At 43.4% G+C, this 22,905-nt stretch overlaps 2 protein-coding genes across 2 annotated transcripts in view; one reads left to right on the top strand and one right to left on the bottom strand.

The window, feature by feature from the left end:
* The window catches only part of VAMP1 (vesicle associated membrane protein 1), a 70,350-nt gene extending 68,341 nt beyond the window's left edge, over positions 1-2,009 (top strand). Inside the window, exon 5 of the mRNA XM_020994351.2 lies at positions 1,447-2,009. Within this exon, the coding sequence (XP_020850010.1) occupies positions 1,447-1,466 (20 nt within the window). The 3' untranslated portion in view covers positions 1,467-2,009. The remainder of the gene's footprint in view (positions 1-1,446) is intronic.
* Positions 2,008-9,167, bottom strand: LTBR (lymphotoxin beta receptor). The gene is given in 11 exon segments (XM_020994345.2): positions 2,008-2,956; positions 3,306-3,424; positions 3,426-3,526; positions 3,763-3,788; positions 4,100-4,207; positions 6,696-6,781; positions 7,022-7,118; positions 7,644-7,796; positions 7,920-8,045; positions 8,583-8,661; positions 8,791-9,167. Coding segments are annotated over 11 exon segments (1,242 nt in total). The 5' UTR covers positions 8,896-9,167; the 3' UTR covers positions 2,008-2,714.
* Between the last annotated feature and the right edge of the window lie 13,738 nt (positions 9,168-22,905).

Below are 22,905 nucleotides of genomic sequence, written 5' to 3'. Positions count from 1 at the left end.
CTGGAACCTCACACTTCTCTCTTACCATAGACACAGACTTTTCCCACTGACCTTCTAAATTGTCTTTGGCATTAGTGGGTTGAGAAGTCTGGAAACCACCACAGCTGCCCACAATTCAGCCCTCTGAGGTTTGCTCGAGGTTCGCTGTGGCCGTGTGCCCCGCCAAACTGCATTCCTCTCCCAGCCCAGTGTGATATACCTTTCTGATCAACTATCCAGGTTGTCTTGGGCTGGAAATTTGTTTCACTTTGTCTTTTTGTGGGTTCTACTGCTTTAGAATTTGTTTAGAGCCATTTTTTATAGGTATTTGGGGGACAGCTCAAGCAAGTCACTGCTTTTACTCTGCCATCTTGGCTCTGCACCCCCCCCCCCATACTACTACTTTCAGTGGCTTCCCAGATACCATATTAAAAAGTTCTAAGTAGTTCATTAAGCCCATTTTTCAGACAGTTTTCAAGAAGGGCCTTGCCTGTCACAGCTGGTAGGCCTAGAAATCACAATTAGCCCCAGATACAAAGTTATACAAATTTGCCAAATGGCATTTTATAACATTTATTATTGTCAGGACATAGTACTTAAAAGGACCCCCAAACACGTAAACCTGTGTGTTTACTCTATCCCATGGGTCAGTGGAGCTTCCAATCAGAATCACAGCCAGAGGTTGTGAAATGTCAGGTTGTGAAACTTTGCACTTCATCACCCAGTTCTCCTCTTTCTCCATGTTGCCTTCCTCCACTTCAACCATGAAGTCATTCTCATTCAATCCTGATAATTAACACCAAATGTTCCAGGCCATGTCTGACTGAGGCCAGTTCAGATTAGGAATTAAAATGAAATTAAATACATTTAGATCATTCAATGGTTACAAGGAAGCTTATTTATCAATGACATGGAAAGAATATTCCACAAGGATAGAGCATTGGTGCAGCTGGGCAGATTCCCTGTCTCCACAATTGCTATGGCGGCCCCCACGGCTCAGAAGCATGTGTTAAAATAAGGAGGAAGCCTTTGACTGGCTTTGGACTCTGGTGATCAGGAAGTTAGATTGATAATTTGAATCTTAGTCTTCTGAACCAATTAAGTCTTAAGTATCTTTTAAGAAGGAGCTAAGTGTCTAGCCTGCAAAAGGCAGATCTTGCTTCTATAAACTGTTGCCAGACTCACCTAAGTAACTAATGGTAAGCTGTAATGACTAACTAGTTTTTAAACAACCATGTTAATAGTTGTTATTGGTAAACAACTCCATCCATCAAGTTCAATCATATTCATCTATTGAGGTAGATATTTTGTATGTACCTCATCATGGTAACTCCATTTGGATACAGTACTTCAGTTTAATTCTATTCATTTCAATTCAAATCAAGCATTTATTGAATTCAAAGCAGTCATTCTTTTATGGAAGAGGTCTGGTGATACCATCTGCTCTAGCTTTTTTTTTTTTTACAGGTGAAAGTAGTCTCAACTAATCATTAGAATGAGAATTTGAGAAGATTCAAGGCTGCTTCTTTCCTGGGGAAAACAAAATATTGGTTCTACCTATAGGTAACCCCTGTTGCACAAGTCTTTGCTGAAGTGGATTGGCTTTCTCTGTGGGCAAGAATACAGGTTTAACTCTTAAGTGTCAAAAGACCTTGTCCTTTTGAAATCTGACATGTAAAGCATATGGATCCCACTGCAACCCATAACGTAGGATTATTTGTACCCGTAAGCACTTGTTAGAGGATATGAAAATTAACTGACATCTAGCACCTGTCAAAAACTCACTTATGACATTCAAATACTTAAGAAACATAGTCCAATGAAGAGGTTAAAAATCCGTTCGTCTAAATATTCCAAGTTCCGTCCTTATCGAGATTATCTGAAAGGCAAATCTGTGAGCCACATTTACTCATCAGAAGAAATGTTTTCCCTGTGTTTAACCTTCTATCCTGTGCCTTTATAGGGTGTCCTTAGAGAATTATCTGTTCGATCAGTATTTTTCTAAATCCTAAATGAATAAATAAAATCTTTCAGGCTTTCAGACATCTCTTTATTTCCCAAGTGGTTACATAACAATTTATAAATATGCCCATCATTTCCCTCCTCCCTACAAAACCCTACCCCAAATCTAACCCCTACCCCCACTTTACTGGGACACCTCTTCTTCTAGGAGAGTTCTTCCACTTGACCTCATTTCCAGGCTAGCTCTGCCAAAGTCCCTGGAGAGGTACTTACTGAGGCACTTATCCCACCCCTTGGGTCCCTGAGGCTTAGGGGCTGGGATTGGTGTGCTTGAAAAGTTCCATCATCCCAACAGTCATGGGGTGGGAATGCCTCAAGGCCAGTATCCATTCTGTGCTGGATGGTGGAGGTGGTATATGTGGCAGGACCACTAGGCAGACAGGAATTGGCATCAGATGCCCTCACAGCATCTGTGGCTGGTATGGACAAGTGCCTGATGAGGTCTAGAATGCCCTTTGATGCCCTAATAGGTGCTAACGTCCCTTAGCAGGATATCCTACACCGGTCCAATACCCACAGTAGACACTTCACCTTTGGCAGTGTCTCTGATTCAACCCAGTGGTAACTCTGCCTTCCCAGAGGGCTTGAAGTCAGACCCCCTATAAATCCTGTGGAAGCAAGATTGCCTCAGGTGAGATAGTGCTCTGATTCCTCTCCATTTCCCTCAGGCACTTTCAGGAATAGTCAGCAAATTGTAATCCCTTCATCCACAGCTAGTGGTCATGGCATCCCAGGGTCTCAGTCTCAGCTAGATGCCAGGCCTTGCCATCCTCTTGGTGTGGTCCACTGAAGCCTAGGGAATTTGGGGTCCCCTCCTCTGGGATTGGGTATGGGGGTTCAGGGGGAAGTGGAGGGTCTCCAGGCCCCCGTGCTCCTCCCAAGACTGGTCCGTTATAGATATAGATGTTGCCTGTGACAGTGACTGAGCCACCTGTCACATGGATACCATTGGTACCTGGTGAAAAAGGGGCAAAAAGTAAGGTAGGAGTACAGCCTCTAAAGAAGGTCTCTCTCCAATTTTAGCCTCACCCCACTCAGAAATCCCTTCTTTTCGGATATCTTTCCTTCTTTCTTCTACTTTTTAGACATTTAACCTTTTATTTTGTTCCTTTGACTAGCTGTCTTTGAATAAAGCAGTTTCTGCATGTGATTATCTCTAGCTGTCTCTTTTTCTCTGAATTTGTCTGTTTAAGGATATTGACCAGCTCAGCACCCCTCTCCATGTGCTATTCCCCTCTCTTCCTACACCCTGTGTTCCATAGCCTATCTTTGATCCCTTACTCCTCCTGTCTCCCCATATTTACCATGGGGCAGCTCCTGGCCCTGCTCCCCAGACTCTGTGCCTTGTTCTCTGCCCTGGCCCAGGGAGCTTTGTTGATGTAGGATTTCTGTTTCCACTGCTGGTGGGAGAAGACGTTCATTGGGGGGCCAGAACTGCATCTCCTAGGAGTCGTTCTACCAAGTCAGGGAACTTCTGATTTGTTCTAGAGACATCCTGGTTTGGGGGAGGATTCAGATCCCCTCTCTGTAGGAAAGAGAGCCCAACTAATGACTTTGCCTTAAGACTGCAATAGTTTCTATGTCCCCTTGCAGCCCGATCTTGAGCAGAACAGACTTCCTCCCCCCAAGGCTGCCCAAAATGTCTTTCCACTTCAGGCTGCATATTTCCCTCCCCTACTCCTAGCCCTTCTATTCTGTTTTCCATGCTGCAAGAACCCTCAGTCTCTGCCTCCCTCCTACATTCTCTTTGGTCCCCTTTACCTCTGGTCTCCTCTTGAGTAGTAACCCTGCAATGAAAACAAAAATGATGTAAGGTCCCTTGTTCCTCTTCCCAGACCCCATCCTCTTCCAAAGTTCCCACATGCCATACCTTCCACCTTTCTCCCCATCTTGATCCCTAGTTCTGTCTCCCTAGAGGCCACAAGAAGTCCCTTCCCCCCTCCAACCTTATGAAAAGTAAAATGGCGAAGGTGAATTGGACCACTGAGGGTATAGGAGAATGGAGGGGTGCACTGAGGAAATGGGACATTTCACTGATGCATCTATCCAGATCAGAGGTCCCAAATCCTTTCTCTCTCCTAGCACTACTCCCTTTTACCCAGCTTCTGGCAAAGAGAAGGGTGCCTCTTCCAGGCACAGGAGAAGACAATGATAAGGAGTAGAATGGAAGCCATGGGGACCAGGATAGATAGCAGCAAAATTGTCCCTGTAAGACAAAAATGTAGAATTGAGATTACTGAGCCTGAAAAAGAAGAAGCAGACAGGAGATCCCAAGAAGAATCTTTGTTAGAAACCACACCAAAGATGGTGAGCATCTGTTTTCCATCCCTTTCCTCTTCTGCCTCGTAAAGACAGAAAAAGAGAAAATAGCCTTGAATTGGAATAAAAGGAAACTAGGTCAGTATAATTGACTTCAAAAAGGAAGGTACCTTTGAGGTCATGTAGTCCAACTCCCTTCTTGTACTGATAAGGAGGCTGAGGAGTAGGAAGGTCAAGTGACTGATCTAAGGTTCTGCTGGTGGTGGCAGAACCAGGATTTGAACTGAGCTCATTTGCCATTCAATTCAGTAATTTTTCCACTATACCACATGGATTCAATGTTGTGATGTACCAGAATGAGGCTTCCAAAGAGGGCTATGGAAAGAACCTCCTTTTGTGGTGATGTTTCAAGATAGAAGAGACATCCCTCCCCATATTTCTATGATGGAGACAGGTCAAGGAATAATCTAAGATGCTCCGGCCCTTCTAGCTCCAGAAAAGATGAATGGGACCCTCTCAGACATCCCCATGCCCCTAAGTCAAAATTCCTATTCCCTTGGCTGCTATGGGTCATATTAAAGCATATGGAAGGGCAGGGCTCCTGGATTATAGACCAAACTTCAGATAAGAGAGGTGACTGTTCCTATGAGCATGACCATCTTCTCTAGCAGGAGGAATCACCCCAAAGGCAATGGGGAACCCATACTTTGTGTATTTTTCAAGGGTACATTGAACATTGAAAACTCAGAAAACTTTATCTGTCTCTCTCTCTCTCTCTCTCTCTCTCTATGACCTTGAGCATTGAAAACCGGGGAGTATTGTTCTGGGGGCAGTTTGACATAATAGATGGTGTTAGACTTGGAGTCAGAAAGACCTGATTTGAATCCCGTTATCAAACATTAATTAGCCCTGTGACTCTGGGCAAGTCACTTAATCTCCCTCACCCTGTTTCCTTACCAGTAAAATGGGGATGACAATAATAGCATCTACCTCACAGGGTTGTCCTGAGGATCTAGTGAGATAGTATATGTAAAGCTCTTTGCAGACTTTAAAGTGCTACATAAATATTGGCTACTCTTCTTATTACCCTGCTATTTCTCACCCTAACTCAGGGCTTAGGGAACAAAGAAAATAGAATTCAATTCCTGAGGGAATATGTATGTGGCGTGACTTAGGAAGAAAATAAGACTTGAAATTCAGAGATCTGGTCTGAATTCTGATATGAACTAAATATTTGACCTTGAACAAGCTACTTAGCTCTAAGGGCCTCATTCTCTTCATCTCTAAAAAAAGGGGGTTGGATTAAATGATTATTAAATTTTCTTCTAGATTCCAGGTTATATTACTGATAATTATTAAATATTAATTAGCAGGGGCAGCTAGGTGGCACAGTGGATAGAGTACTGGCCCTGGATTCAGGAGGACCTGAGTTCAAATCCAGCCTCAGACATATAACACTTACTAGCTGTGTGACCCTGGGCAAGTCACTTAACCCCATTGCCTGGCAAAAAAACCAAATCAAACCAAACCAAAAAAAAAAAACCCGATTAGCACTGGGTTTGGAGTTAGAGGACTTAGGTTCAAATCTGCTTCTCTGATGATTACTACCTAGGTACCTCAGTGGATAGAGCGCTGCACTTAGAATCAGGAAGACTTATCTTGCCCTCAGATACCAGCTTGTGTGACCTTGGGCAAGTTACTTCACCCTGTTTGCCTCAGTTTCCTCATCTGTAAAATCAACTGGAAAAAGAAATGGCAAATCACTCTAGTATCTTTGCCAAGAAAACCCCAGATAGGATTATAAAGAGTTGAACATGACTGAAATGACTCAATAACAACATTAGACAAATCACTAATCGTTCCTGGTCTCAGTTTCCATATCTGTAAAATGAAGGGATTAGACTAGGTGACTTCTGAGGTTCTTTCTTGTTATTAGATCTATGATACCCTAGTATATGAAACTATCAGTTCACAAATCTAGGAAGGATAACCACGGAAAAGTGTTTTTATATACATATATAGATAGATATAGATATGTATATATAGATATAGCTATATCTATCTATGATTCTAGTAGCAACAAATATTAAATAATATGACCACTTATATAAGTTATCGTATAGGATCGTATCTGATAATAATGATGACGAAAATAATATTTAAATCTGTATATATAGTAGGAAATTATTTGGCACATTACATTTTGTATGTAACATTTTTATAATATCTATATGTGTATGTCGATATAAAATAGTTAAGAATACACCTTGCTATTTTTCTTTGAGGAGCCCTTGCTGCCCCTTCCACGCCCTAACTTTGGGAAGAATTAGGACACTGACTTCTCCCCATTTTAGAGGTGAGGAATCAACTCTAGATGGGGAAAAAAGGTATTGACTTAGGTTCTGCCTCACATTCCCCAATCCATGGACTCTCACCTGGCATCTTCCAAGGTGAGATCTGGCATCTGGCATCAGACTCGGCAGTACCAGGAACAGCAGTTACCAGGCCCTGTGCCTCACAGCTGTGGATACAAGAGCAAATAGCCCATGTACTCATGAACCCTTCTGCCCACTCTTATTACCTAGTGTGTTGGATCGGGTATACATTGGCCCTCCAACACTGTGTGACTTCCAGAAATAGTGGGGAGAGAATAAAGGAATTCCACAAAGTGTATGGGATGGGCTAAAGATAGCTCTTACTCGGTGGGGAAGGGAGGGAAGAGAAGGCTGGTGACTCCTACAGTAGGGTAAGAGGCACTCACTTGGTATGAGGTTGACACCGAACGTCAGGAGACGATAGGTTCTGGAAGTACCCAACTCTACAGGGAACACAGCTGTTGTCAAACTCTCCAACCTTATCTGGCAAGAGAGGTGGATGTGAGCTGGATATTACCTCCCTAGCGTGTGAGAACCTTGCTCCCCTGACATGTACCCATCTTCATACCCTCCTGTTACTTTCTAACCTCTCCCCTGTTCCTTAGCTGTGGTTAGATTTCTCACAGCCTGAAAACTTCCCAGTATCAGCTTCCCAAGTTCATTTCTCGGCTTACTGTCCCAGCAAGCAGGACACAAAGTGCTCACTTACCTGCTGTTTCCCCATCACTTACACCAATTTCCCTGTTTTGGCCTCCTTCCTGCTATCATATAAATGAGATGAACATAGGGGATAGGAGGAAGAGTTTTCTATCAAGGAGAAGGACATCTGGGAGTACCCACTAGGCACAGCACATAGAAAGTGTCTTCTTGACTCAGGAGAGTAAAGGTATACTGGAATCCCTGAGGCTTATCATCTCCACCCCTTCCACCCCTTCCGCTGCCACCCCCAATCCTTCTCCAAGTGTCCAGTCATTTCTCTCTTTCTCTCATCCCTTAACAACTTCTGACCTGTCAGTTCAGGTTCTGTGCCCGGCGGGCAGGAGCTAAGCGGCTCACAGTGTTCACATTCGGTACCCTGCTTGGGGCAGTACATGCCCTGGCGGCATCGACATTGGGTTTTCTTGCTGGCATTGCAGGGAGTTATCTCCTCAAAGCCTAGCACTGGGATAGATGGGGGAGAAACTCAGAAATCGTAGCATGGTTCCCAAGGAGAACCTGCCCACCCTTTATCTCATACGCTACCACCCAAGGATGTCTCCCAGGCACCGTCTTGTGGTAGCTTACCTTCATCGCATTGACGGCAAAATTGGCAGCCACTGAGGTGGTTCCAGAATTCATTGTAGGAGCCTGGCGGGCACACAGAACATGTGGTGTTTCGGCGTCCGTCACAGAAATCACTGACAAACATACCTAGAAGAGCATAAGGGTGGGGAATGGATTAGACTGGGTCTGTCTGCCCATCAGGACTTCATGACACTGTTAATGAATACTGGAGTCAAGACTCTTAAGGAGGCTTGATTTCTAACTCATAACATTTTTAAGTCTCAGTTTTCCTGGATGTAAACTGAGGCTGTCTACTTCCCAGGGTGTTTTGAAGAAAATATAAGCTAATAGGTGTGACAATTCTTTGAAAGAAGCAAAATATAATACAAAATCAGGGTATTATCATTTTTCATCATCTCTGTTTCTCTATGGGCTTCCCTAGCTGCGTCTTTTCAATGCCCACTCCAGGTTTTCCCCTCATTTGCTGGTCTTCTCACTCCCTTCTGGGGCTGACCTCCAGATCCTTTCTTGAGTTAGTGAGATCACTGAGGGTGGAAGAGGAGGAAGGATTTGGGAATCTTTGAGTCCTGTTGCTCTGCATGGAACCAGCCCCTCTCCTCCACCTCTCCCAGCCATCCTCTGTCATCTCCAGCCCAGCTTCCTCCCACCATCTCAATCTCTCACCTGGAGGGCAGCGGGCACAGCAGACCTGGTGTTTGGAGTCATAATATTCCTTGTCTCCACACTTTGTATCCGGAAGCCCCTGAGGGTGGATGCAAAGATGGGCTTCAATGGGGGTAAGGAGGTGATGGGATGGAAGAAGAGACAGATGGGTGAGCCACCTATCCCATCTCCCTTTGCCCTGGTCCACCCTTTGCCCTACTTGCCTCACCTGTCTGAGTTGATGGCCAGCCAGAAGCCCAAAGAGGCCTAGGATGAGAGCGCCTGAGACCAGGCCCTGAAAGGAACAGGCAGGGGACAGGCGCATGGCGTCCATACAAGAGGGGAGGGGAGGGGCAGGGGAAGTCAGGACTTGCAGAGGCCTGGAGAGGAACCCAGGGCAGGCAAGTTCCAGAGCCCCAAGGAAGGGAAGGCAGGGGGGCTTGAGATGCCCCCAGGGGGCCGCAGGGAGCGGCGGCAGGCCTGGCCTCCCAGGCTCCTGTTGCTTAGCTCAGGAAGTGGGAGTGGAGCTGGGCCTCGGGGCGGGGACAAGGAGAGCTGGGAGCTGCCCATGGAGCCTGTTGCAATCGGGAAGAGGAACAGGCTTGGCCAGAGCCCACACTGGGCGGCTGTGTGTCTGGGAAAGCACGTGAGAGCAGGGCTGAGCTGGAGGAGGGAGGAAGGAGGGGTGAGCAGAGCAGGCCAGGCAGAGGGAGAACCAGGGGCTGCCTGGTATTGGGGGTCCCCACTGAAAAGGGAGTGAAGGGAGGAGTCTTCAGACAGACCTGGGACAGAGAGACAGTCAGATCCCCAGACAAATAGACAGACAGGAAGTCCAAGGGGACAGATGGAGTATGAGACAGATGCTGGAGAGAAAAAGACTGGGAGAACACAAATGCTGGGATCGAAGGGCCTGGGGCCACAGCCAGCTGGAATAAAGACAAATAGTAGCCTGGGGAGTCCAGGGGAAGGGAAATGGCTCCCTTAGCAGTCCCCTGAAAAGCCAGACCAAGATGTGTTTCCCTTCTGCCTACACGCCTCTCTTCACTTCTAGTCTGGGGGCCGCAGAAGAGGATAGAGAAGCCCACAAGCCAGGTGGCTCACATCTGTCCAGTACATTATGCTTTCCTCATAATCAGTGAATTCAACATTTATTAGGTGTCTACTATGTGCCAGGTCTTGGACTGGGCATTGAAGATATAAAGACAAAATGCCTCCCTGCCTCAAGTAGTTTACATTCTACTGGGGAAAGACAACAACCCCATGAAGTAGACAGTGTAAGTATTAGCCACACTTTACAAGTGAAACACCTGTATAACAATCCTATTCTGAAGCCTGGTGACCCCAAATTCTCCAAGGCTGTGTCAACGTGGTGCAAGCATGAGAGATTCTCACAACAATCCTACCAACAGCTTGCATTTGCTTTTCAAGAATGTTGACCATGAGTATTGGGCCCGTGGCAACCCACCAAACAGGTGAAATACATTTTCTTTAGAATTGGGCGGATTCCTGTATCTTTAATAAGAGTGATGGAGTGTCAGAAAAGAAGGCAGAAGGTGCTAAGAAGTTGCAAAAAGGCAGATTTAGGTTTAATTCCAGGAGTAACTTAAAAATTAGAGGTATCCATAAGTGGAATGTAATTCCTCTAGAGAGAGTGGAATCTTCTCACTGAAATTCTTCAAGCGAAAGTGAGATGAAAACTTGTTGGTAATGTTGTACTGGGGATTTTTTTTTATGCGGATTAAACTATTTGAACTATTGAACTATTTTGATACGGATTATGTTCCCTCAAACTCCAAAATTCTGTGATTCCATTGTTAGGCCATCCACAAACATTAATTTGTGGTGTTGTTGTTGGCACCCCCCCCTTCCCCCATTGTTTAACACACACTCTTAAGTTTAATTTGCATTATTAGCACTCGCTTAAAGTCTAGGCACTTGGCAACAAAACAATGACTCAAGCCCAGAGTTGTAGCATTTGCTGATTTTCCAGGTAAACTTTGTTGTTTAGTCGTTTTCAGTTATGTCCCACTCTTCTTGACCCCATTCGGAGTTTTCTTTGCAAAGATCCTGGAGTGGTTTGCCGTTTCCTTCTCTAGCTCATTTTACAGATGAGAAAACTGAGGCAAACAGGGTTAAGTGACTTGCCCAGGGTCATACAGACTGCACCACCCATCGACCCTTTCCAGGTAAATGCTCACACTGAAAATTAAACAATCATTTCTTTGCAAACCCCTGGTTGTTATTCAAAATATCCAACCACCAATGAATTGATAGTCTGCTAGAGGAAATGAACAACATCCACGTTGTGCCATTTTCCCTCAAATGAAACCAGAAGCCATAAAGAGGTTGGTGATAAGTGAAAGGACATATGTGATCAGAAAAAAAAAGATAGATTGGTCACAGAGTCACAAAATAATAAAACACCCAGAGAAGAGCCTCCATGGTGTTGGAAAAGTCTTCATGGGCAAGAATCATACTGGATGAGAAGGCACAGAGTGGTTTCAATCTGCGTTGGTGATGGGAGTACTCATCCTGAAGAGCTCTGTCAGTGGACAGATAAAGTGGCTTGGCCAGGGTCATCCTGTTGGTTAGGTCCTCTTAATCAGAAGTCTGGAGGCTTTTTCACTATGTTCTCAACTGGAGTATCAACAGCCTATTACATACTTCTAAAGGAGGAGATAAGGGAAAGGAGGATTGTATAGAAGTGGTAGGTAGGCAAATGATGGAGTGAGCAAAGATTGGAACTGGGATGTCTGAGTCTTGGGATGCCAGGTTTATCTCCAAGTCCTTCCAAGTAGCTCCTGTGATTCATGGGGTGTCTCTCTATGGTGCAGCACTGACAAATCTAGTCACTCGAGCATCTTCCCCTTCCATGCGTACTGCCCTCTTATTTATTATCCTGGATGCACAGGGTCATACTTTAGAAAGAGAAGTGGAGTGTGTTGGGGCATAATTATCTAAGGCTTTGGTTGTAGATGAGAAGGAAGACATCTTTTGCAGTTCTGGGCGCTTCATCCTCAGGCCACTGCTAGAGTATACAGAGACTGAAAGATTGGAACAAATAATTTTTTATCAGGTAGTGGACACCACCAACCTACTCCCCTTCCCTACTTGTACAGGTAAAATCAGGTTAAAATGAACATTAGAGGGCAGCCTTGAAAAGCAAAAGAAGTCACAGAGGCACATGAAACTCATGAAGCCGCGTGGAAGAGGGAAATTAAAATAAGGTATCATGGGTCGGTTTGGTGAAAAGTTAAGAGACCTGTGTTCTAGTCCCTCTAAATGACCTTGACTTTCATGTCTTAGCTTTTTCATTTACCAAATAGGAATAATATTATCAGTTCTACCTAACTCATAGGGTTCAATTCAATTCACCAAACAAGCATTCATTAACTGGAAATACAAAGATGAAAAATAAAACAGGGAGGGTCCTCTAGAGAAGGCCACCCCAGGCTCAAGATATTCTGTAGGTCTGCATCTATTAAACCATAAATGTTCCTCTCCTCTGACACTGCTCTCATCCTGGTGCAAACCCTCATCACTTCACACCTGGACAATTGTAGTAGCCTTCTGGTTCTTCTCCCTGCCTCAAGTCTCTCACCGCTACAATTCATCCTCCACTCAGCTGTTAAATTAATAATCTTCCTAAAGCACAAGTCTGACCATGCCACTCTGTGTTCTCTGTTGTCCCAGGATCAAATATAAACTGCATTCCTTCCTGTTCTTTGCACACAACACCCCATTGCCCAACTCTGAGTGTTTTTACCGTGTGTCACCCTCCTATCTTCCCTCAGGTCTCACTTAAAGTCTTACCTTCAGCAAGAAGACTTTCCTGATCTCCCTTAATGCTAGCACCTTTCCTCTCTTGATTATCTCCAATTTATTCTGTCTGTATCTTGCTTGTCCATAGTTTTTTGCAAATGGAGAATGCAAACAAGGTGGGGCAGCTAGGTAGCACAGTGGATAGAATACTGGCCCTGGATTCAGAAGGACCTGAGTTCAAATCCAGCCTCAGACTGATACGTAACACTTACTAGCTGTGTGACCCTGGACAAGTCACTTAACCCCATTGCCTAAGGAAATAAAAAAAGAAATAATAGAATGTGAATAAGGACTGTCTTTTGTCATTTTTTGTATCTCTAGCACCGAGCAAAGGGCCTGGCACGTAGTAGGTATATTGGTTGATTGGTTGTAAAGCATTTTATAAATATATAGTTGTAACCTCACAACTCTGGGAGGTAAGTGCTTTTATTATCCCCATTTTTACAGAGGAGGAAACTTAGGCAGATAGGGCTGAATGACTTGTCCAAGGTCACATAAGTAAGTAAGTGTCTGAGGCCAGATTTGAACTCAGGTCATACTGACTTCAGATTCAGTGCTCTTATCTAATCACTGCACCATTTAATTGTTATTAATAACAAAAATATATAAACAAGCTAATATTTTTGACTATTTCCCCTTTTATGTAAAATTTTTAATGAGTACAACATAAATGCTAGAGGTACCTATTGCTGGGATTCACAGGAGCTACCCCTTTCCACCCTACTCTTGTCCTTTTTAGAATGTGTCTTCCATCTTGGCTGGGCCTGATCTCACTACTGATCATTGGTACTCTCCTCAGCTCCCAGGGACTCATCTTGTTGGTGAGTGACTTAGCGTGGATACCCATCAGCTTCAGTACTGTTGCAGCTCAGAACGGAGCCCAGGGGACCCACCAACCTCAGCTTTCTCCACAGTACAGATTACAGTTATGGGCTACTACAATCAAATCCCAAAGTCTCACACTCACTGGCAAGTCACCTTGACCCTGGCTACCATGGAGACAAATCTTCTTTTGGCGCTGGTCTGAGGTTTCCCTCAAAAAAAAAAAAAAGATGGGAGAGAACAGAAAAAAGATATTAACTGTACAAATATGAATTGTGACTTTATTCTCCCAGAAAAAGGAATGCTAAGCACAAAAGAATCATAGCATCCATTACAAAATGATTAAAACAGAATTTAAAAACATGACAAGAAGCATGATCAGTTGTTCATGGCTTGAGGCTAGGTGGGGTGAAGGCACCTCCCACCCAAACTTCCAGACTCCTTGGAGAGCCATCCTTAGGGTATGAAGCTGGAAGAAAGGAGAACTCAGGGTGGGATGCTCTTTAGCATATCCCTTAAGTTCCAGCTTAGTACCCAATTAGTGGATTCAACCTATCGCTTAGTCATTTGTGGCTGGAAGCCTGCTCTATGCCCCAAATTTTCATGTGGTCACCAAAAGTGGCAACTGGTAGTGCTCCAAGGGTAAGGGGGAAATAGTACTCTAAGATACTTGCTACGTGCATCAAGGATGTACCTTTGTTCTCTACTTAAGAGGCAGCATCAGGGAACAGCTGTTGTTCAGTCACATCCAACTCTTTGTGACCCTATCTGGGGTTTTGTCAGCGAAGATACTGGAGTGGTTTGCCATTTCTTACTCTGGCTCATTTTACAGATAAGGAAACTGAGGCAAACAGAGTTAAGTGACTTGCCCAGGGTCACACAAGCTAATAAGTGTCTGAGGCTGGATTTGAACTCAGGAAGATTATTCTTCCTGGTTCCAAGCCCAGTACTCTATGCACTATGGCGCCACCTAGCAGCCTCTTGAGAGCAGCGAGACTTCTGCAAACAGTATTGCATAGCGGATTGCATCTTTGCCATTCATTATCTTAGGCAAGTGTGGAGAAGCCCTCGCAGTGGTGTGATACTGTTCTGGATCCAGATCCTGCTGCTGGTGGGGGAGGCTTTTCTAGTGTTTGGGAACTCCCATTCCCGCAGCAGCTGCTGCCACCCTCCTGCTTCCTTCCTCTGCTTCTCGCTCACTTCCCCTCTACCACTTCTTTGAGAATCTGACACAGGAAGAAGGGGATGCAGCCAGTGATCTGGCCACAGCACTGTCTGGAAGGGCTCCCTACAACTCTCTTCCAAATTTCTCTGGAGTGACACTTTGCCTGTCCATTGTGCTTTTCCTTTTTTGGCTCTCTGCCCTCCTCTTTTTTTGCCTCCCGGTGTTCTACTTTCTGTCTTCTGCTCTACGGACTCCAGCTGGTTGTAGCTAGGTTAGGAAAAATCTATTAGTCTCCTTGCCTGCTTTTGACTCCTCTGACCATTTTGTTTCTGTGGCTTAGGATATTATGTAAACCTGGAGCTCTAGTTGGTATAGGTAAGGAAGACAAAATGTTTAAAATTTTAAAAGCATATGCCTTTGCCTTTGACCCAGCAATACCACCTCTAGGTCTATATCCCAAAGAGATCATAAAGATAGGAAAAGGACCCACATGTACAAAAACATTTATAGCAGCTCTGTTAGTGGTGGCCAAGAATTGGAAATTGAGGGGATGGCCATCAGTTGGGGGATGGCTAAACAAGTTGTAGTATATGGATGTAATGGAATACTACTGTGCTATAAGAAATGATGAGCAGGCTGACTTCAGAAAAACCTGAAAAGACTTAAATGAACTGATGCTGAGTGAAGTGAGCAGAACCAGAAGAATGTTGCACATAGTAACAGCTACATTGTGTGATGACTAACTTTGATGACTTAGCTCTTCTCAGCAATGCAAGGATCTAAAACAACTCCAAAAGGCTCACAATGGAAAATGCTATCCACATCCAGAGAAAGAACCATGGAGCCTGAATGCAGATCAAAGCATACTATTTGATCTCTTTTTTCTTTCGTTGTTTTGTTTCTTCTTTCTCATGGTTCCTTCCATGGGTTCTAATACTTCTTTACAACATGACAAATGTGAAAATATGTTTAATATGAATGTAGATATGTAATATATGTATTAGAACAGATATATAGAATATATATATATATAAATAGAATGTAGATATATAGATATATAATATAATCTGATATATCAGATTGCATGCTGTCTTGGGGAGGGAAGGGGAGAAAATTGAAAACTCAAAAGCTTATGGAAGTGAATGGTGAAAACTAAAAATAAACAAATAAATTTTTAAAAAATACTATGTCTTTGGTCACTAGTCCTTAAATTCCACCAGTTTCTCTTCACAACAAAGTGTGGGGCTAGAGGAGCATGGTGTGATTGGAAAGATACCTTTTTAGCCAAGGAAGAAAGGCTGAAAAGGTTGTTCTATTTTTTGAGGTGAGGGGAGGACCCTTTGCAAAGTTTGTGTTTTTAAAGTAAAGTCTATGGGTTAATTAAAAAAAAAAACTTAAATTGGGTTAAATTTTAGTTTTATTTATTGTATTTATCCCTAGTATGTAGCATAAGACATGGAAAATAGTAGGCACATAATAAAAAACATGTTCATTGATTGATTACTAAAAATGTGTCCTTTATGACTGCATATTTAATAAATGTTTGTCTTAAACATTTTTTAAAATTCCCTAGAAATATAGCCTAATGCACTGTGCTGCGCATGACTATGATCTATGTACAATTGAATGAAAGATGTAGGAAATACAAGATCCCACTGTTCTTATTGTTGATTGTTAAAAAGCAAAATACTGCCTTAAAGGCTGTCTTCCACCAAGGTGCCTGCGTCCATCCAACCAAATCATTCACCGTTCCTTGAAAGACATAACAATACCACAAACCTCTGAACTTACAAAGCACGTGAAGCATAACATAGGGAGACGTATGCTTACCAAATGTATTTGCCAATATGATGGAAAACATTCAGTATAGAGTCCAAGTTGAAGAGGGTTTCCCTGTTGAAGATCAAGTCCTTCAGATGATCTTTTTTGCAGATGACATTATATTGATTTCATCAAGCCCTAGAACATTTCAGAGCCTCCTAGAAGATATTTGGTAACCATACAGGACCTGAAAGATATAATATTTGGTAAGCATACATCTCCCTATGTTATATATCACTTGTTTATGATCGGAGAGTTGTTGATATCTATTGCTATATCTTTCAAACCTGATCATCCACATAAGACAAACCAAGTGGATGAAGAATGTCTCTTGCCTAAAATATAGTTGTCAGTTGGATGGAAACCTATAGGCCTTGTCTACCAATATATAAATCTGGAATAGACCGTAGAAATGGACATTGGGCCCAGAATTAAACAAGTGGAGAGGAGTAAGATGAATTATTTTTCAGGAAATTGCATTGCTTCTTTAATGACCCTAAACTTCTCCCTGAAACAAAGTGTTGCCATATGGCTGTAAGATGTGGAATACAACAGCTTTTGAAGAATTGAAAATGAATATCGTATGGTTGGCAATGGAGAGGCACCTGGAACTTTGACAACCAGGTATAAAGGATTTCATCAGAACAATATATGATAGAAAAAGATGGACTGGTCCAGTGGTAAGAGAGAGGAATGTAGACAGTCCATCTGCTCCTCTGGTATCCTTTTGATGTCAGAGTAAGCAGAGGAAGACCTCCTTTTTGAAGGATATGGGCAAAAATAATGTAATCTAGGCCATGGATGGTCTGTGATCTACATAGCTGGAGGGAAGATCCAAACTGATGAGATCATGGATCCATTTCAGTATTTGAGTGGAGAGAATAAAAATACCTTAAAAATACCTCTGTCACAGGATGGGAGATATGTGATAGTGAGAGGTCAGTGAATCCAGAGGTGAGTGTGAGAAGGCTTTCTCCTCTATCACTTAGTGAACCTTGATTGAATAGGAGAGGACAGTACTAGGCACTCTGAAAAGAATCAGTTCTGTGTTGGGAATAGCTGTGGGGCATGAGGGAGGGAAGGGCTAGGGACTTTTACTGTAGCTCCTGCCTATAGGCAATTCCTAGAGGAACCTTCCCATGTTCACCTGTCGTCTCCATCCCGTGCCGGCATACCTGGTATGAAGACATACCAGAAGAAAAGAGAGGAGGAGAGAGAAAATGAAAGACACGTGGGTAAGGGTCAGCTGGCTGAATTCGGGGAACCTCTTGAAACTTGAAAGAACCAAGAACAGGTGACTGTGGGTAATATTGTCAAGTAATTTTTCTCCAGACCCACTAACCACCTTCCCTTCAAATGCTCTACGCTTTTATGGTTGGGTAGCTTCTCAGATTCCCTTCTCTCAATGCCCTCCCTTCCCCCTGCCCTTCCCCAGAGAGTTCCCATATTCTAAAATTACTCCTTACTGATCCTCTCCCCCTCCTATCAAAATTCCATCCTTCAGTTAGTTAGTCAGTCAATAAACATTTAATAACTGCTGTCTATGGGTCACAGGCACAGTACTAAATGCTGGGGATGCAAAGAAAGGCAAAGAACAGTCAAGCTCTCAAGGAGTTTCCTAGCTCTCACCCTTGAAAAATATCTGCTGTGGGGTAGCTAGGTAGTGCAGTGGATAGAGAGCACCAGCCTTGAAATCAGGAGGATCTGAGTTCAAATCCGACCTCAGATACTTACTAGCTGTGTGACTCTAGGCAAGTCACTTAACGCTGATTGCCTTTTCTGCCTCAAAAAAATAGAAATACCTGATAAATACCACCCCTTAGTGCATCATCCTTCCTAGGGCTATTTATCAAGGGCAATGTCTTAACCCAAAGAAATGGAGCTCAAAGGTGGAATTTTAGGCAAAATAGTAGGTAATGGAGGAAGATATTTTGGGAGGGGGGAGTGGGAGAGAAGGGGAACTAAGCAAGAGGTATTTTATGCAAAATACACTGTAACCATTAAGCATTATTAAAATTGAATCATTGGTAATAAATTAATCCATAAGCATTTATTAACCATCCACTAAGGCACTACTGGTCAGCTAAGGGGTGCCATGGTTCAAAGAGGACTGGGCCTGAAGTCAGGAAGACTCATTTTCCTGAGTTCAAATCCAGTCTCAGATGCTTACTAGCTGTGCGACCCTGCCAAGTCACAACCTTGTTTGCCTCAGTTTCCTCAACTGTAAAATGAGCTGGAGAAGGAAATAGCAAACCCCTCCCATATGTTTGCCAAGAAAACCCCAAATGGGGTCACAAAGAGTTGGGCATGACTGAACAACAACAAGAAGGCACTATTAGGAGTCAAGGGTACAAGGGCAAAAATGAAACAGTCCTTATCCTCCATAGCTTGCGTTCTCTAGGATAGACATGCACAACTTGGCAGTAGGTAGGGGCCCAAATTAAAACAGGCTAAACTTCTTCCAGCTGTGGATAGGTTTTTATCGGCTCACTTTCTAAGTAAAGGTATAATTAATGATTAAACTATTTTGCAAATAAACCATATTAAACAAAGGGAAATTTCAATTACTATCAATTAATTACACTTGTTACTTAAGTTTTTATTTATCATGAAATCACATTAATGTTAAAAAATTACTTTGCTGAGCGGTTCAAGTTTTAATAGATTTTTCAGATTTTCTTACTGTTTACATTTAGTTAATGGGATGTATTATACTTATCGGCAGTTTATCCTACTCCAGAATCATGTTTGAAATAGATTTCTTTAGAAATCTGAAAACTAACCTAAGTAGCTGCCTCATTTTCTGAGTTTACTTTCTTTTTTTTTTAGACAATTGGGATTAAATGAACTTGCCCAGGGTCACACAGATAGTAAGTGCCAACTGTTTGGTCTGAGGCCTGATTTGAACTCAGGTCCTCCTGACTTCAGGGCTGGTGCTCTATCCACTGTGCCACGTAGGTGCCCCCCGAGTTTACTTTCTTGAAAAACTGTTGTTCCCCCACTGAGATTTTTCAACAATTTGGACGTTTTCATTTGTTTTTCATTGATGTCCAATTTGTTTATGTCAGGATGTTTTTATTCAAAATGGCGATAAAGCTTGTATTCCTTTGGAATGGCTATAACATCTTGGCAAACAGAACAAAATATTTTGCCTCTGGTGTAAGTAAACAGGTATGTATTTCTCCACTCCAGATTAAAAACACTACGTTCTGATTCAATCTTCCGTTTCTTTTTATCATCCATTTTACAAAGTCACCCCAAAAACTTTAATGCTAGAACCAAAAAATCTCCCCAGCAACTGCTCACCCATAAAGAAATACTGAACTGAGTGTCTGACCTTGGAGAGAGCGCCAGACAATCAAGTAACTTGGAGGGCGACAGTGTAGCGAGGCAGGGGAAGAAGCCCTCGCTTTGTTGCCGCTAAATACATCGCAGGTGTCAGCTGCGTGGCTGCACTAACTTTGTCCCAGTTCAACACCAGCAATGACTGAAAACATAGTAAAAAGATATGACTCTAGCTCCTTTCAGACTACAGACAAACAACGGCTCCTTGCTGAGGATCACGTGACAAACAGGAGAGTGTGCAGTGGCAACCCACCCGCCAAGTTACATGACGGGTGCAATAGTGATAATGGAAGACGGGTTGAGCAGGACGTGGACAAAGCATGCTTAAACATCTTTACTTCCTTTTACATCCTCTACATTTTTTGCAGGCTGCCTGAGATCCTTTGGTGGACCGCAAGCAGCCATGGGCCATATGTTGTGCAGGCCTATCTCTTTGATATCAGTGCTGGCCATAAAGGGGAAATAAGACCATATCTCTGGAAGAAAACTTGTATGTAAATAGAGCTAGAGACCAGATATGTGATTTTACTGGTGAAAGGAACTCCCAGGAAGGAAATTCCCTTGGTCAATGCAAAATGTCACCTTCTCTAATGCATATTGGCATCTTCTCTGCTCTAGGGGGAGACACCATGTATATGTAGAAGTGTGTACAAAATAAGCTGACACACTTTTGGAGGCATCTGGGCAAATCCAGAAAGGCTTCCTCTAGAGGATATTTGAGCTGGACTTTAAAATATATTGGTGAAACTTAAGTTTGGCTTCTATGGGGAGTTTTTGCATTTTAACAGGCGTCACAACTTTAGTCAAAGGAGTAAGCTTGTAATTTTAGAATTCCAGGTATCAGTCAGCAGATGGGGCTGGGACCGGGGTGTGTATGCTTTTTGGGGGGTGGGTGGGGTTGGGACATGTATTTTTTTTAAGGGGGATGGGGAGCAAATGAAAGATGGCACCAGCTGGGCAGCTGTCTACTCTGCAGATCAGGCAGATTTATTTGGGGTTAGAACTGGGGTTACTGGAAATATCTGGTCAAGCTAGGAATCAAATAGGGATTGTGTTCAAAGATTTAGAAAGATACCTTGCCTGATGATCCAGAACTGGATTGAGGAAGTATTGATGTAATAACACATGTTTACTTGGGGATGCCGGCTCTTCCTATTTCTTCTTTGCTCATTTGTTGAGTCAGACCCGTAGCATCATTTTACCACAGATTGGTGACTGGTTTAGCGCAGGAAATGAATAGCAAAGATAACAGATATCTAAGGACATGCACGAGATCTGGCTTTCAATTCTAACTCCATGGCTAATTCACTATGTGATTTGGGGCCTCGGATTCCCTCATCATTAAAATAGGGGGAAAATCAACCTCTTTCCAACTTCATAGAGGTATTGTGATCAGGTATTCTCATAAGAAAGAAGTGCCAAGTTTAAAATCCTTGGGGATCTCTTTGATATCAGTGCTGGCCATAAAGGGGAAATAAGACCACATCTCTGGGAGAAAACTTGTATGTAAATAGAGCTAGGGACCAGATAATGTGATTTTACTGGTGAAAGGAACTCCCAGGAAGGAAATTCCCTTGGTCAATGCAAAATGTCACCTTCTCTAATGCATATTGGCATCTTCTCTGCAACTTAAAGTCTTAGAGTGTTGTTTAGAGCACTGGAAGTTAAATGACCTGCCAGGGTGATAGCCAATATATCACAGACAGGACATTTGCTGGAGTTAAGGTTGGCTCTCCAACCAGTATACCATGCTGCCTCTCCTATGTAAATATATTAGATTATTGGTGTCCCGTTGCATAATTTAACATGTTACATGCAAGTCCATGTATGTTTGTGTGCCAGGATGGGGTAGTTAATTTATAAGAGTTTACCTGCACATTTGTTTATCGCTGTCCCTTCATCCTTAAAATGAGGGAGTTGGATTAAATAAAAGATTCTCAACTTTTTTCATGTCACGGATCCCTTTGGCAGTCTGGTCAAATTTATGGACCCTTTCTCAGAATAATATTTTTACACGAATAAACTAAAATACACAGTATTGCCAAGGAAAAAATTCTATTGACATAGTTATTTTAAAAAATTCAGGTACCCCACATTAAGAACATCTGTATCAGATGATTAAACTTCTTCCTAACCCCAAATCCCAAACTCCATTTGTCTGCATGTACAACAACCTTCCTTTCCTCTCTTTTGCCCCTCCTTTCTGGCTGCTCAAACATTTCTTCCCTCCTTAACCTAGCCCTACCCACCTTCTACCTGCCCCTCCTCCCAAAGGACCATTTGCTATTTACCTTCTGGCTGGTCAAATTCTTTGCATAAGATAAGATAAGAGCAGAGAAGATGCAACAACAGCCCAAAGAGCTTTGTTTTCCTTGCCCGAGCCTCCTCTTTGCTCCCCAGGTCAGCTCTGTCCACTCCCTGCCACCATAGCCTCTATCTAGTTCAGGGTACTGGAACAGGCTAAGCCTTGTGACCCCTTGCTCTGTCTATGCCTTGTCTTCACCCACTGTGTGTCCCGAGCTCTGTCTGCACCCTGTTTTTGCCATCCTTTGTGCCTCTCCTCTCTCCTTGGCCCACCCTTGAGCCTTCTCTTAGCACCCTGCTATGGTCCTGTCTTTTGCTTATCCCTGGTTCTGCCCTGATCCTGGCTCACTTCCCCGTATCCACATTCTTGTCCCTTTCTGATCACAACAGTGGATATTACACATTCCTAGCCTGGCAGTCAATGGTGCAAAAAAGAACAGAATGTCCTGAGCCCTCACCCATCCCCCAAGCCTCACCTTGGCTCCTTCCCAGCAAAGCCAGTGTCTGGCAGGAGGAGGGAGAAGGGAAGGAGATGGTCTGGGCAAAGGGGAGTGGCGGGGTGGAGCAAGGAAGGGTTACCCGCATCAACAAGCAGGGAGGGACAGGCACATTCTCCTAATACTTCCTCTCCCTTGCCCCAGGCAGGATTGAACAAGCAGCCCACCCTAAAGGATGCTCTTTCCATTCTACCCTTACTAAGGGAACCTTCCTTCTTATTCCTGAAGGCAAATTATGTCTCACTCTTTCCTTGCCCTGTTTCTAGAAGCTGGGGAGCCACTTACCTGCTGTGGTCTCCTTTCCCCTCTAATCCCATGTACTCCTAATGACTAATCTCTCCAGCTATCACTCTGTCATGTCTGTCTTTCTTATTCCATCATCACTCTTGGTTCACCTTTTACCCCATTTTATTTACCCTACCTCCTTTCCTAATTCCTTTGTTCTTCCTCTATTTTCTGTACCTTCTTCCTCTTTCTCTCTGTTCTCTCCCCTCCAGCAACTTGATTCCCTGAGTTTCCCAGTCCCTTGCCATCTGTGAGACCTTGGCAAATTGGTTTACCTCTTTTG

The sequence above is a fragment of the Phascolarctos cinereus genome, unplaced genomic scaffold (assembly GCF_003287225.1).
Source record: "Phascolarctos cinereus isolate Bilbo 61053 unplaced genomic scaffold, phaCin_HiC Scaffold_1;HRSCAF=81, whole genome shotgun sequence".
Taxonomy (NCBI): Eukaryota; Metazoa; Chordata; class Mammalia; order Diprotodontia; family Phascolarctidae; genus Phascolarctos; species Phascolarctos cinereus.
This window is presented reverse-complemented; position numbering and strand designations above follow the sequence as displayed.